The sequence below is a fragment of the Vulpes vulpes genome, chromosome 11 (genome assembly GCF_048418805.1).
Source record: "Vulpes vulpes isolate BD-2025 chromosome 11, VulVul3, whole genome shotgun sequence".
Lineage (NCBI taxonomy): Eukaryota > Metazoa > Chordata > Mammalia > Carnivora > Canidae > Vulpes > Vulpes vulpes.
The window spans coordinates 85,007,254-85,021,677 of record NC_132790.1 but is presented as its reverse complement, the minus strand read 5'-3'; the positions used below and the strand labels follow the sequence as shown (position 1 = coordinate 85,021,677).

Sequence of the window (14,424 nt, the reverse complement as noted above, 5' to 3'; positions counted from 1 at the left end):
TAGAGGGAAAAAAAAGTCTTAGGTAACATCCACGCAATTGAAGATGTGAGACTAGGTGGAAAAAAGTCAAGGTTGGCAAGGTAATCTATGAGTTGATCACAGTTAAGGTTGTAAGAGTGAAAGAGATCTCTCATGGGGAGAAGGTACAAAGGGCCTTGAATGAAACCTTTAAAGGCATTTGATTTGCCCCTTGCTTGAACTATGTTTATCGGACTGTGGGCTCCTTCAGACTGTAAGATCCCTGAGGGCATATCTGATCTCATCCTTGGCATTCCCTAAAATGTATTCCATTACAGTTTTGTACATAACTGGTGCACAGTAAGCAGCCTATATTAAAGGAATCAATTATTTCAAGGTAATTTCTGATTAATATTTCCTGTTCCACCTGCACTCTATTTCAAACGGTTGTGCCACAGTGGTGTCTGATTTTTCAAGGCTCTGTAACTGGTGAACTGACAGACAAGGCGTTGGGACTGTGAAAAATAAATTAGCCTTCGGTGACATTAGAACTAAAGCAAATCCCCAGAAGTAGGGAATAGAAGTTTCTGCATAGAATTAAACAGGAAATATTTTTACTGAGGGAGTGAAACAAATGAAAATTTTCAACTGTAGGCACGACACAAGTTAACAGTGTACAAAAAGTAAAGCTTCAGGTGAAATAAAGGATAAACATGGGCAGCCTGGGTGGCTCAGCGGTTTAGTGCCACCTTCAGCCCAGGGCGTGATCCTGGGGACCTAGGATCGAGTCCCACATCGGGCTCCCTGCAGGAGCCGCTTCTCCCTCTGCCTGTGTCTCTGCCTCTCTCTCTGTCTCTCATGAATAAATAAATAAAACGTTAAAAAAAAAAAGATAAACAAGATAATTAAAGGGAATTGAGGACAGGTGAGAGGCATACTTAAAAAAAAAAGGAAACATGAGGGAAAAGTCATTCACCTGATCTCCCACAAAATATTACAGAGGTAGAATAAAAGACAAACCTTAAAAAAAAAAAAAAAAGGCAAACCTGATTCAATACCTAGATGAACAGTGTTGCCCCCATTGCTGTATAAAATAAGGAAAAGGACTGCTAAAACCCATCAGGAGGCAAATCTGGTGACAGCCCCCATCCCCCCAAATTAAATGATCTTGGTTCTGGTATGCCACAGCGTTCTAACCCTGAATCACAGCTAATGCCCTAAGGGCTTCCAGATAGGTGAATCAATGGGGGAAGTCAGGGGAGAGAAAAGAAATCCGCTGGAGTCACAGATTCTAGGAACCTGACAAATCGAAGCATCTGTAATCCAACCAGACAGCTTTCCCCAAGTCTAAAAGATGGCCAACGAGTCTTTGCCTATTTCCAACAACAGCAGATGGACCATTGGTAGGTAAAGTGACTCTTCTCTGAGTTGGACAGCTCTAAATCGTTGTAAAAATCCTCTGGAGTTATTCCTCAGTAACTTTCACTCCGGGTCCTGGTTCTCAAGAGCCATAGAGTGAAAAGTGAAAGTTGTATTTCCGGATTTAATTTGAAGAAAAAACAAAACAAAACAAAACAAAACAAACAACTAGGTATTACTTCCTGGCCAGTCAATACATTCCCTTCTTTCAATAGTAGTAGGAAAATTTTAATTTTTTTCTTTTTCTCAGCGTTTGACTCCCCTTAAAAGCAAAAAAAAAAAAAAAAGTAATGCCAGGCACAGGTTCCTTTAGACTCGGAGCTGCGACCTCCAGAGCAGGGCAGAGCAGAGGAGCTCAAATAACTACACACGCTGCAGCTGACGTGAAATCCCCGTTGCCAAGAAGCAAGCGGTTCTAGCCCGTGCCTGGCCGCTCGCAGGCTGTGGGGGCCGAAGCGCCTGCACCCCTCGTTGCCAACGCCGCGGGGGGTCTGGACGGGCGCTCCCTCCCAGGCCAGGAGCAAGCCCCGCGCCCCACAGGGTACAGCGCTCGGCCCGGAGAAGCGGCAACGCTAACAGGAAGGTTCAGCGAAGCACCTGGCAAGACCCAAGCCGAGCCGCCGGACCAGCCGCCCGTATGCCCAACCACCCCGTCCGCCAGAGGCCACCTGAGCAACGGCACCGGTGGGCGCTCCCGGAGTTAGACGTTTCTGGCTCGGTCGGGGTCCCGTCTATTCCTCCCGCCCACCCTCTCTCTCCCCACGGCCCACAGCTGAGCCGGAAGCCACCCCAAGGGGTGGTGTTCCAGGAGGCACTCCATGTTTGGGGTGAGTGTTGCGGGCCGGCCCGAGCTCTCGAGCTGGCGGGCGGCTGCGGCGGTCACTCACCGAGAGGACGCTCATGCGGATTGGGGTCTCCAACAGGCACGCCATCTTGAGCCTTCCCACCCGGCTACGGCCGGTGCCGGCGCGGGGGCCGGCACTTTCGACAGGGAACTACTGGGCCAACGACAGGCACCTTCTGCGGAGAGACAGGCAGACAGACGAGAACACACCACACTCTAGGCACAGCTGAAGTACGACCAGGGCCCGCAGAGGGGAGAGAAAAGGAAAACCGCGCCAAGCGTCTCCTGACGAATCGTCGTCTCAGAAACGGCAGCTACTCTCAGCCTGGGTTAGAGGTGGGAGCGGGCAGCAGTTTCCGCATGCGCAAAGAAGATCTGCCGGCCCCACCTGCCGCTCGCGGTGGGCGGAGCCACAGGGGCGGGGTCTCGCTCTTGGAGCTGCAAACTTCACGGGCTGAGTCGTTACAATGCAGCTCACCTCTTCACATGATAAAGACTAGTGAGTGTGTGGAGTCGCATATGTAATTTGAAGTTCACGTTCCTATACATATCTCGCTCCTTTGCAGCAGGTTCCTAGCGTGGTTATCGCCATTTTACAGATGAAGGGACTGTGGTCTCCGAACCAGGTCTTCGGCGTAATCTGCTCGACCCATTAATTCTGGTGTAGTGTTAAGAAGAGATACTCTGGAGCCAGAACGCCTGGGTTAGTCTTTGCTACTTCACTTATCAGTTGCATTACGTCCAGCCAAGTTACTTAACCTCCCTATGCTTCAGCTTTCTCTTCTATAAAATAGGGGTTATGAGAACGGGAAACTAAAGGTCTTTAGAACAGGACTGGAATGTAGAAAGCATTATATATATATATATATATATATATATATATATATATATATATATATATATATATATGTTACTATTTCCTCAGTCTCTGAGTCAAATAGAAAAAAAAGGGGGACAAATATCCGAGAATTAACACTAAAGCGCTCTGATAACTGAAGCCAAATAAAAACATGCTTCTAATGATATTTTCTCATTAATTCAGCTTTCCCACTCCATGTGTGTGTCTATGGGTGTGGTGTGTATGTGTGTGTATAAAACAGCCCTGGACTTGGCTGGACAGGTTTCACCTTCCTGCTGTCTATAACCAGTCAGTTTTCATAGAGTGGTTGCAGTAAGCCTGTTTCATTACTTGTTTTTTTTTTCTATTTTTATAGCCACTCCTTAATCAGGCTGTTACTACCTCTCCCCTGCCCTAGAGCAATAGCCTTCCAACTGATCTTGTAGCCTCTAACCTTTTCACTTTGCTTCTCACTGCTTTCTATTCTAGAAAGTTCCCCTTAAGCCACTTTGCTTTTAGCAAAGCCCTACGTTAGATCTGTTTTTGCTAACCAAAGAAACCCAAAGAGAATTTTTGCTTTTATGAAAAAAAGGTAGTAAATGAAAATAGCAGTGTGTGTTTTGCAGTGAGCCTTTGTAAGGCACCTGTCAACCACAGGCAGCAGGGGAGAGTGGCATCCCCAAGCTCTTCCTCTGGTTACTACATTCAGCATCTCAGCATCAAGCCACCCATAGCTTTGAACTGTATCTGTGAGCATCTGTGCTTTATCTCCATTTATTTTGTTCATCTGTTAGTAAGATATGGCCTAAGGTATCAGAAATGCCTAAAAGAGGTTATTTTTCAGCTCTGGGAATGCTCAAAAATGTTTCCATGTGAAGTTATGGTGTTCCTTCTTCACTTTATGCCATTTTAGTTTAGAAAGTTTTAATAAGAACACTCTAGCATTAAATAGCATAAAGAAAAAACAAATATATATGTATCTGTTAATATAGCTGTTTTGGGTCTTTTTTTTTTTTTTATGATAGTCACACAGAGAGAGAGAGAGGGGCAGAGACACAGGCAGAGGGAGAAGCAGGCTCCATGCACCGGGAGCCCGACGTGGGATTCAATCCCGGGTCTCCAGGATCACGCCCTGAGCCAAAGGCAGGTGCCAAACCGCTGCGCCACCCAGGGATCCCTGTTTTGTGTCTTTAAATAAATTCTTAGATGTTAAAAAGAAAAGAACACTCTAATTTTGCATTGTGGGGGAAACCTGTACTTGGTTTTCAAATTTATTGTATCCCTAATCATCCTTCCTCATGGCTCTGTCTTCCCAAACTGTTGAGTTTCTAGAAAGCAGGAATTTCACTTCAGATTTTTCCTTCTGCAGTATTCTCCAAACTTCAGTAATCTGCATACCACCCATGCAAACTTTGTCATCTGAACCTGGGTGTTGTTATTCACTCAGTATTTTTCTTTAAAGTCAATTTCAATTCATTAAATAGTTTAGCTTCATCCTAAACCATAAGAGTCTGTAAAATCAAGTTTTTGTGCTTATTTTTATTCTAGTACATATTAACATGATAACTACAAAAAAGTTTAAATGTCCACCTATCACCTAAAATCATGTCATATTCTGCATACTATAACATAGCAGAGCATAACCCTTGAACAGAGGATATAAAAGTATCGAATGAAATTTCAGCTGACATTTATATGACATTTATATTTATAGAGTTGTGATAGCTGTATTTATCCATGCTTCACCCATTACCTCAAACAATACAACCTCCAGGAAGCCCTTTTCCCAAGTATAAGTTAGGTGACCCCTTCCCCATGTTTTTATACATCATGTTCTTTTTTTTTTTTTTTTAAGATTTTATTTATTTAGTCATGAGAGACACAGAGAGAGGCAGAGACATAGGCAGAGGAGTAGGCTCCTCGCAGGGAGCCCTACATGGGGTTCAATCCTGGAACTCCAGGATCACGCCCTGAGTCCAAGGGAGACGCTCAACTGCTGAGCCACCCAGGTGTCCCTGCATCATGTTCTTGCTAGTAACACAGTATCTCCAACAATATATTTTAATTTTTTGGTAATTGTTTACTTGTCTCCTCATTATACACTTCAGGGTAAGTACTAGTATTTTTATCTGCTAAGTCTTTTATCTCACTGCCTAGCGTAAAATAGTCACTTAGTAAATGCTTATTGAATGAACTTTTTACTTAGTTTGGGCACCACCAAAGGCAGATCATGGGATAGTGATTTCAGTGCAGGTAGTTTATTTGGGAAGTGTTTCCAGAGAACAGAATTGATGGGTCAGGGAGTGTAAGAAAAGAAAGAAGGAAAAGTCAATATAAGGATCCATTATTGAAATCATTGCTTACTCCTTGAGGGCCTCTGAAAAATGTACAGAATGCTCCCCCAGATGTCCCTCTTGAAGTTGGAGCATTTATCCACTCTCCCATCCTGCACTGGTTGAGGATTTCCCCAGGGCTGGTAACTGTCCTGGATTGTACTTGTGCTCAGAATAGAGAGGGCTTCCTTAATCTGGTATAGAAAAGCAGAATCTGTTGGCTTGCTTTTGGGGTGCAATACTGACAATATGAATCTGAGCTTGCAGCAGAACCATCATTACAACTGTGGCTGAAATCAGAGTGGACAGGAGATACGGAATGTGACTCAAAGAATCCAACACCTCTGCTATTCAGGCATTTCTGTTTTATTTCCAGAAGACTGACATAGCCATTTTACAGGAAGGAAGAATTGATTAGTAAACTTTTAAGCTTGAGGATCAGGATCTCATTTGTAGTTCAAATTTTGCTGCTAAATAACTGTAGGTTTACTCATCAAAGCCAATTAATGAGTGGAAATTGAGGGGTAATAAGAAATTTTGATAAAACTTCCATGTAACAGCAACAAGAAAACAGGTAACTGGCACTGTGGTGAGTGGGAAGAGGGAAATATCTACACTGACTTCCCTACAAACAGGAATGAAATTTCTTCCCATCCTTCCATGGCTCTTACCTCAGAGCAGTATTAATTTCTGAAAAAAATGACAACAAAGTGTGAATTTAATAAGGAAAAATAGTAATACAAAATGAAAAGTAGCCAGAAAGAAATCTGAAAAGTACTTATAAATATCTAAATGCAACTGCCAGGTTAGAGAAAGTCAAATTCTTGAAAGTAGAAACATACCTATGCAAAAGGAGGAAAACATAAAGTGTAGAAGAATAGTTGTAAACCAAAAACTGAATGGCCTCAAAAGGAATTTAGAAGCAGCTTTAAAAGGATTTGACAATAGAGGAGAATCTTTAGCTAGATCAAAAAGAGAAAATGTATTAATGGTGGTGCACACGAGATATAGTTCAGTTTAACAGTCACTAACTGTGGGGTTACTTGTACACATATTTACTAGGGATTCAAAGTGGTATAAAGACATGGTTCCCAACTTCAAGCAGGCAGAAATAAAAGTGAGACTCTGAGAGAGGTTCAATAATTTGTTTAAGTTTGCTCAGGGGTTGAATAAGAGGCTCAATCAATTTGAGCACAGTTTTCTCTTTCAAAATTCCTACCAGAGCCCTCACAGTCTCCTAGGACTCCACAGGCCTATCCTACATGGGACAACTAAGCACTCACCTAAGCAACAAGATAATTAAGCAAAATCTACAATGCCTTTGCAATGGGAAATAATGCATTAGTAATTCATCAAATGTTTGGAAGGTACAAAATATGCATATGTATAAAGCAGGAGTAGTAAGGTATTAAAAAAGTCTTTTATTAGAAATTACAGTAAAAAAAGAAAATGTTCTTTTTACAAGCAAATTTGGTAGAATTCCAACTTACAGATAAAGATGATGGAATTTGAAAGCCACCACATGACAACCATGTGAGTTATAATTGAAGCAAAAATCACCAAGGGATGCTTAAATTGATGAAAATATAGTGAAGAACAGGATATTTATCAAGTCTCAAAGTATCTTCCCACAAATTACTAATGATAGTAGAGAAATTTGGTAGATACCAGTTTTTTCAAGCAATTTTGATTAAAATCACCACTAATGAGTTAAATAGACACCACGATAGGATGTACTGATAAGGTTATAGCATCACTTCCACAGTATTCCTGCCAAAAATGCATGAGTGTAATGATGAGGAAACATCAGATAAATCCTAATTGAGGGCTATTCTACAAAATAACACACTCATATCCTTTAAAATTGTCATGAAAAGCAAAGAAAAGCTGAAGAATTGTTCTAGGTTAAAGGAAACTAAAGTGACATGACAACCAAATGCAATTTGTGATCTAGGATTGAATCCTGGACAATGAAAAAAAAAAACATTTTTCCCCTCTTGCCACAAAGGACATCAACAGGAAGGTTGGTGAAATTTGAACAAAATCTTTAGATGATTGCTAATCATTGCTAATATCTTGACTTTGATAATTGTTGTTATAAAGAGAAAGCCCTGTTCTCAGGAAATACCCAGTGAAGAATTTAAGTGTAAAAAATTAAGTAGTTGTGAATTAAGCAATTGTTTTTTCTTTAATAATGAAAAAAGAAATCATTTAGAGAGTTATTTTTTAAAAGAGGACCAAGGATCCTAGAAATGTATTCATGCAACAAAATATATATATTAGGTACCCACTATGTGCCAGGCACAGTGCCCAGGAGTGGTAATATAATTATGAACAAGATAGATAACATTCCTTGTTCTCAAAAGCTTTCAGGCAAAAGATAAAGAGAGACAAGAAAATAAGTCATTAGAATGTAGAATAATAAGTAAAAGGGTATGCGGCTAAGGCAGCATCTAGGAAGGAAACTTCATGAGACCTGAAGTCCTTTTGGTGGAGGTGGCACCCCAAGCTCTAACCTGAAGTGTCAAGAGGAACAGACCAGGCAAATCCCTGAGTGTTACTCCACACAGAGCTTGGCTTGTCCATAAACCTTCATCCACTTGAAAAATTAAGACACCACTTCTCTGGATTTAGGTGTAGAAACACTGGTAGATCCTCTAAAACCAATGCAAAGACAAGAGCTCTACTGTCTAAAATCAGCAGGTCTTCAGTTGGCTATACCATCTTCTGGATTGCCTGGGTAATAAAAAGACCCCTCCACCCTGAACAATGACGACCACTTTAGGCAGATGTGTTTGAAAATAAAGACTTGAAGATGACAGTTTAGGTAAGTAAATCCAATTTTTTTTTTTTTTTTTTTTTTTTTTTTTTTTTACCATTTACAATACAGGAATGGAATCTGGAAGTTACCAAACTTGTAAACGAGAGATAGTGAAGGTGTTTTTTAAAATGAAATCAGAAAGTCCGGTGATATGTCTGACAAGTTTAAGATTCAGAGGCGAGAACCACAGAACTTTTATTCTTTTGTGATGTTTGCCCCTCTTAAGTTTTTGTTTTACCACCACACACTTGCTCTCTTCTTAGTTTTCCTGTAGGGTGTGCTGCCATCAGGTGGTGGTAGGTGCCAAAATCACCTCATTCAATTCTGAGATACAGATAGCAAGGATAGATGTTTTTCTTGATGTCTGTCACATTTTATTTATAAACAGACTTGAAAATTCATTGCTCAGCGATGCCTGCCTGGGTGGCTTAGTGGTTGAGCGTCTGCCTTTGGCTCAGGTCGTGATCCCTGGGGTCCTGGAATTGAGTCCCACTTCAGGCTGCCTGCAGGGAGCCTGCTTCTCCCTCTGCCTATGTCTCTGCCTCTCTGTGTCTCTCATAAATAAATAATTAAAATCTTAAAAAAAGAAAGAGAGAAAGAAAGAAAAAATTCATTGCTTAGATATCTCCATAGCTCACTCCTTTACTTCATGAAGGTTTCTGCTTAATGCCACCCATCAACATGGTCTTCTAGAATCACCCTATATGCATGAAATACCCTACTCCCCATCTCCGCATTTCCTATCCCGTCATACTGCTCTATTTTTAATCATCCATCTTTTAAATATGGTTCTTTCTTCCTGTGTTCTTCATTTTTATTCAACTCTTATTTGGCTGGATTTCACTGTCAAGTCATTTTTTTCATCAAAAAGGGCCCCTGGGGTACTGTTTCCTTGGAATTCTTTTATGGCTAAACACATCTGCTCGTTGCCTTATACTTGAATGACAACTTGGCTGGTATAACATGTAGGAAAATAGAACCCATTCTAGGTATTTTAAGCAAAAAGATCACAACATTTTTGGAAGGGCTAAAGATGCAAACTAGGTGGGGGGGACATATTTTACTTGAGATCAGGAACAGTAGCAAGTTCACCATTACTGAAGGAGCTTGAGATGTTGAGCTACCACTATTATAGCTGGAGCCAGAAGAGAACAGAAACAGCTTTTACCTATCTTCTCTCTTCTTGTTTCACTCAAGTGTTTCTCATTTGCAAAACAGAATCTGGACCTCAACTGGCAAGGAAGTTTAAGAAATGATGGTCTCTTAGTTCTAGTACCTGCAATGCATAGATGAGCAAAAACTAAAAATACACACACACACACACACACACACAGAGGGAGGGAGTATTTTATCTATCTATCTATCTATCTATCTATCTATCTATCTATCTATCTATGTATCTATCTATCTATCTATATCTATCTATCTATGATACATTATATATATATAAATTACATATCATATGTAATAGGTATTATATGAAAGTTGCAGAAATGATACTCCTTTATCCCCAAATGTATAATACATATATATACAATATGTAAATTTCCTAAAAACAAGTAATATAACCACAGTACAATTAACAAAATCAGGAAATTAACCCTGATGCAATACTATTGAATTTACAGAACTTATTCTGTATTGGCCAATTGCCCTACTAATGTCTTTTATAGTACCGTATTTGTGAATCTTCTCTCTCCTTTAATTTTTAATCTTTCTCAGTTTGTCCCTTTTTGCATGGGCATTTTTTAAGGAAAGACAAACCAGTTATTTTTTAACTGTCTCAATTCCAATTTGTCTCCTATTTTTTAAGATTAGATTCAAGTTATGCATTTTTGGCAAGAATACCACAGAAATAATGCATGACATATCAAGAGGCACATGATGTAGATTAGTTCATTCCTAATAAGATTAACTTTGAAAAAAAAGGATGAACTTTGATCATTCTTCTGTTAAAGTGGTGTGTGCCAGGTTCCTCTAGTGTAAAATCCTTATTTTTCTTTGTATTATAATGACCATCTTCTGGAAAGATATTTTGAGACTATAAATAATCTCAAATAATAGATACATTGAAACTATATAAGTATTCTCTTACTCTCTAAAGTTTTACTCAGTGGTATTAGTATTAGTTGATTCCTCCTTGAAACGATGGTAATGATGATGATGATAAAATAGTGATCTCTAATCCAACTTTCCTTCCATATTTACCAATCAGCATTCTTATGTAAATAAGATCCCTTTCTTTCCTCTATTACTTATTTATATCAATATAGAATACAATTAACCCTTGAACAACATGGGTCCACTTATACATGGATTTTTTTTCACAGTACAGTATTGTAAATGTATTTTCTCTTATGATTTTCTTAATAACATTTTTTTGATCCAGCTTACTTTATTGTAAGAATACACTACATAATACATATAAAACACAAAATATGTGTTAATTAACTGTTTATCATTCAGTCTTCCAGTCAACAGTAGGCTATGGATTTTTGACTGTGTGGGAATCTGTGCCCCTAATGCACCTAACCCCTGCATTGTTCAAGGCTCCACTGTAGTAGATTCCTTCTTTATTCATTGGCCAATAGCTTGTTACTACGATTATGCATTTTGATGCTGAAATTGTCCAATTTGATGCTGATTTGGCCAATGTCTTTTGATGTTTGAGATTCTTTGAACACTTCCTTGCTTTCTTGCACAAGATGATCCAGGCACATTTTGTACTTTCTCTGACCTAGAACCACTTCAAAAAGTGGACTTCATTTCTTTTAGAGGGGAATGGTATTTAGAAACTAAGGTCTGGGCAGCCCTGGTGGCTCAGTGGTTTAGCACTGCCTTCAGCCCAGGGCGTGATCCTGGAGGCCCGGGGTCGAGTCCCATGTCGGGCTCCCTGCGTGGAGCCTGTTTCTCCCTCTGCCTGTGTCTCTGCCTCTCTCTCTCGCTCTGTATCTCTCATGAATAAATAAATAAAATCTTAAAAAAAAAAAAATCTAAGGTCTGGTTGTCCCTAAGAAGTTTTAATGGACACCTGCTCAGTCTAACTCCAGATTATACTCCTTTTAGCACATTTCCATTGTTGACATGTGGTTTCACTTTTCATCTTGCTCATTACTGGGGGTGCTCCTATCTAATACTGCCTTTGCTCTGATAGAATCAAGGAATTTTCCTGCAGATCTGAGACTTGTAGTCCCATGGGACCACACACACACACACACACACACACACACACACACACACAGAGTGTACCTGTCTGTTCAGTGAATGTGGCTTTTCACACTTAAAAAAGAATTATCTTCATTGTTCATTCAGTCCACTTTTTTCCAACAATTTTTCTGTTTCTCCTCACTCAGCAGGGGAAGGGAGTGAGGCTTTCTATTAAATTTGATTCTCTCTGGATTTAAGAAAGTCAGTGAGAATTCCCAAGTTTGTTCACTCACTGATATGGCCTCTAGAAATGGGATGTGGGTTGGAAGCAGGAGCTGAGCCACCATGCACTTTGATTCTCATTCATAATCTTTTATTTCCTTCTTTGACCACTATTTTTTTAATGTTATGATATTAAGTTATTGTTTTCTTTTGGTCACAAAAGAAGAAAATTCAATTTGGCTGATATTTTAAATTTTTCTTGTAAACTACTTGGAAATCATAAGGAGATACCATTGCACAAAATGTAAGGAAATGGCTAACGTATAACAAAAAGATAATACCAAGGCTATTGGGCAGCCCCAGTGGCGCAGCAGTTTGGTGCCTCCTGCAGCCTGGGGTGTGATCCTGGAGACCCGGAATCAAGTCCCACGTCGGGCTTCCCATGGAGCCTGCTTCTCCCTCTGCCTGGTCTCTGCCTTTCTCTCTCTCTCTGAATGAATAAATAAATAAATCTTTAAAAAATTATAAAAAAATACCAAGGCTATTGAGCACATGGAATGATTGGAATGGTTTTATATTCCTTAAGAAAGTGTAATTGGTACACTATGGAAACTGATCTACCTATCAAAGCTAAACATATAATTTGTTCTATACCCAGAAATTATATTTCTGGAAATAATCCAAGGGAAATAAATTCTATGTCCACTAAAAGATTTTTACAAGAATGTGTATGGTGGTTTTATTCACAATAGCCCCAAATTAGAAACAATCCATTTGTCCTTCTGCAGGACAATAGACAAGCACAATGTGGTATGTTCACACAATGGAATAGTACACAGTAATATGAAACAGCATTCTATGGTTATATCTATTTATATTACAGATTTACAGATGAATCTCATTGACATTAAATTAAGTGAATAATACATATTGACATTTACATGAAGTTTGAAAACAAGCAAAGGTGACATAGATGAAAGGGATTTAGAGTCTGCTTGCAATGAGCATTGAGTAATGTATAGAATTGTTGAATCACTATATTGCACACCTGAAAGTAATACAACACTATATGTCAACTATACTGGAATTAGAAAAAACAACAACAACAACAAGCCAAGCTGGCCTGTGTTGATAGAGGTTAAAGCAATGCTTTTCTTTACGGTGTAGGGGCTTGTGAGGAAGCACAAGGGAGCCTTTCTGAATGCTGGAAATATTTTATATATTCTTTTGGGTGGTGGTTATATGGGTGATTATACATATAAAAATGCGTCAAAATGTGCTTGTAAGTTTTAATTTGTTCATGTTACTTTAAGTTAGAACCAATGAAAATATTTTATGTGGAAGAGAAAAGGATTCAGAAAAGACAATTCCTGTAGATTAGAAATCAAACGGACCTATGGTCAACTAATCTTCAACAAAGCAGGAAAGAATATCCAACAGAAAAAAAGTCTCTTCAACAAATGCTGTTGGAAAAACTGGACAACCACACATAGAAGAAAGAAATTGGACCGCTTTCTTACACCGTACACAAAAATAAATTCAAAATGGATGAAAGACCTAAATGTAAGATAGGAATCTATCGAAATCCTAGAGAACACAGGCAGCAACCTCTTCAGCCTCAGCTGCAGCAACTTCTTGCTGGACACATCTCCAAAGACAAGGGAAACTTCTCAAGGTAAAAAGCTTTTACACAGTGAAGGAAACAGTCAACAAAATCAAAAGACAACCTACAGAATGGGAGAAGAAATTTGCAAATGCCTCATCAGATAAGGAGCTAATATCCAAGATCTGTAAACAACTTATCAAACGCAATACCCAAAAAAGCAAGTAATCCAGTCAAGAAATGAGCAGAGGACATGAACAGACATTTCTCCAAAAGAGACATACAAATGGTCAACAGACACACGAAAAAATGCTCCGCATTTCCTTCGGCATCAGGCAAATACAAATCGAAACCACAATGAGATATCACCTCACACCAGTTGGAATGGCTAAAATTAGGAAGTCAGGAAACAACAGATATTGGTGAAGATGCAGAGAAAGGGGAGCTCTTTTGCATTGCTGGTGGGAATGCAAACTGGTGCAGCCACTCTGGAAAATAGTATGGAGGTTCCTCAAAAAGTTAAAAATAGAGCTACCCTATGATCCAGCAATTGCACTACTAGGCATTCACCCAAAGAATACAAACATAGTGATCCGAAGGGGCACTTACACCCCAATGTTTATAGCAGCAATGTCCACAATAGCCAAACTATGGAAAGAGCTCAGATGTCCATCAGCAGATGAATGTATAAAAAAGATGTGGTGTATATAGAGACAATGGAACATTACTTGGTCATCAAAAAAATAAAATCTTACACGGAACTAGAGGGTACTATGCTAAGCAAAATAAAACTAAGCAGTTACATGGTTTCACTCCTATGTGGAATTTAAGAAACAAAACAGAGGATCATAGGGGAAGGAAGGGAAAAGTAAAATAAGATGAAATCAGAGAGGGAGACAAATCATAAGAGACACTTAATCATAGGAAACAAACTGAAGGTTGCTGGAGGGGAGGGGAGGAGGGATGGGGTACCTGGGTGATGGGTATTAATGAGGGTACCTGATGTAATGAGCACTGAGTATTATATGCAACTGATGAATCACTGAATTCTACTTCAAAAATAATAATACAATATATGTTAATTGAATTTAAATAAAATTTAAAAAATCAAACTTAGCAATGCTGTAAAAAGCATTTCTTGTATCAGAAAGGGAGACAGAACATGAGAGATGCCTAACTCTGGGAAATGAACTAAGGGTGGTGGAAGGGGAGGTGGGCGGGGGTGGGGGTGACTGGGTA

At 39.5% G+C, this 14,424-nt stretch overlaps 1 protein-coding gene and 1 long non-coding RNA gene across 2 annotated transcripts in view; one reads left to right on the top strand and one right to left on the bottom strand.

Annotated features, from left to right (window-relative positions):
* ARMC8 (armadillo repeat containing 8) overlaps positions 1 to 2,585 on the bottom strand; it is a 111,542-nt gene extending 108,957 nt beyond the window's left edge. The window contains exon 1 of the mRNA XM_026018505.2: positions 2,265 to 2,585. Within this exon, the coding sequence (XP_025874290.2) occupies positions 2,265 to 2,309 (45 nt within the window). The 5' untranslated portion in view covers positions 2,310 to 2,585. The remainder of the gene's footprint in view (positions 1 to 2,264) is intronic.
* A 229-nt stretch (positions 2,586 to 2,814) lies between these two features.
* Positions 2,815 to 4,280, top strand: LOC140594463 (uncharacterized). The gene is made up of 2 exons (XR_011995284.1): positions 2,815 to 2,924; positions 4,085 to 4,280. It is a non-coding gene; the product is annotated as an uncharacterized lncRNA (long non-coding RNA).
* Positions 4,281 to 14,424: the final 10,144 nt, after the last annotated feature.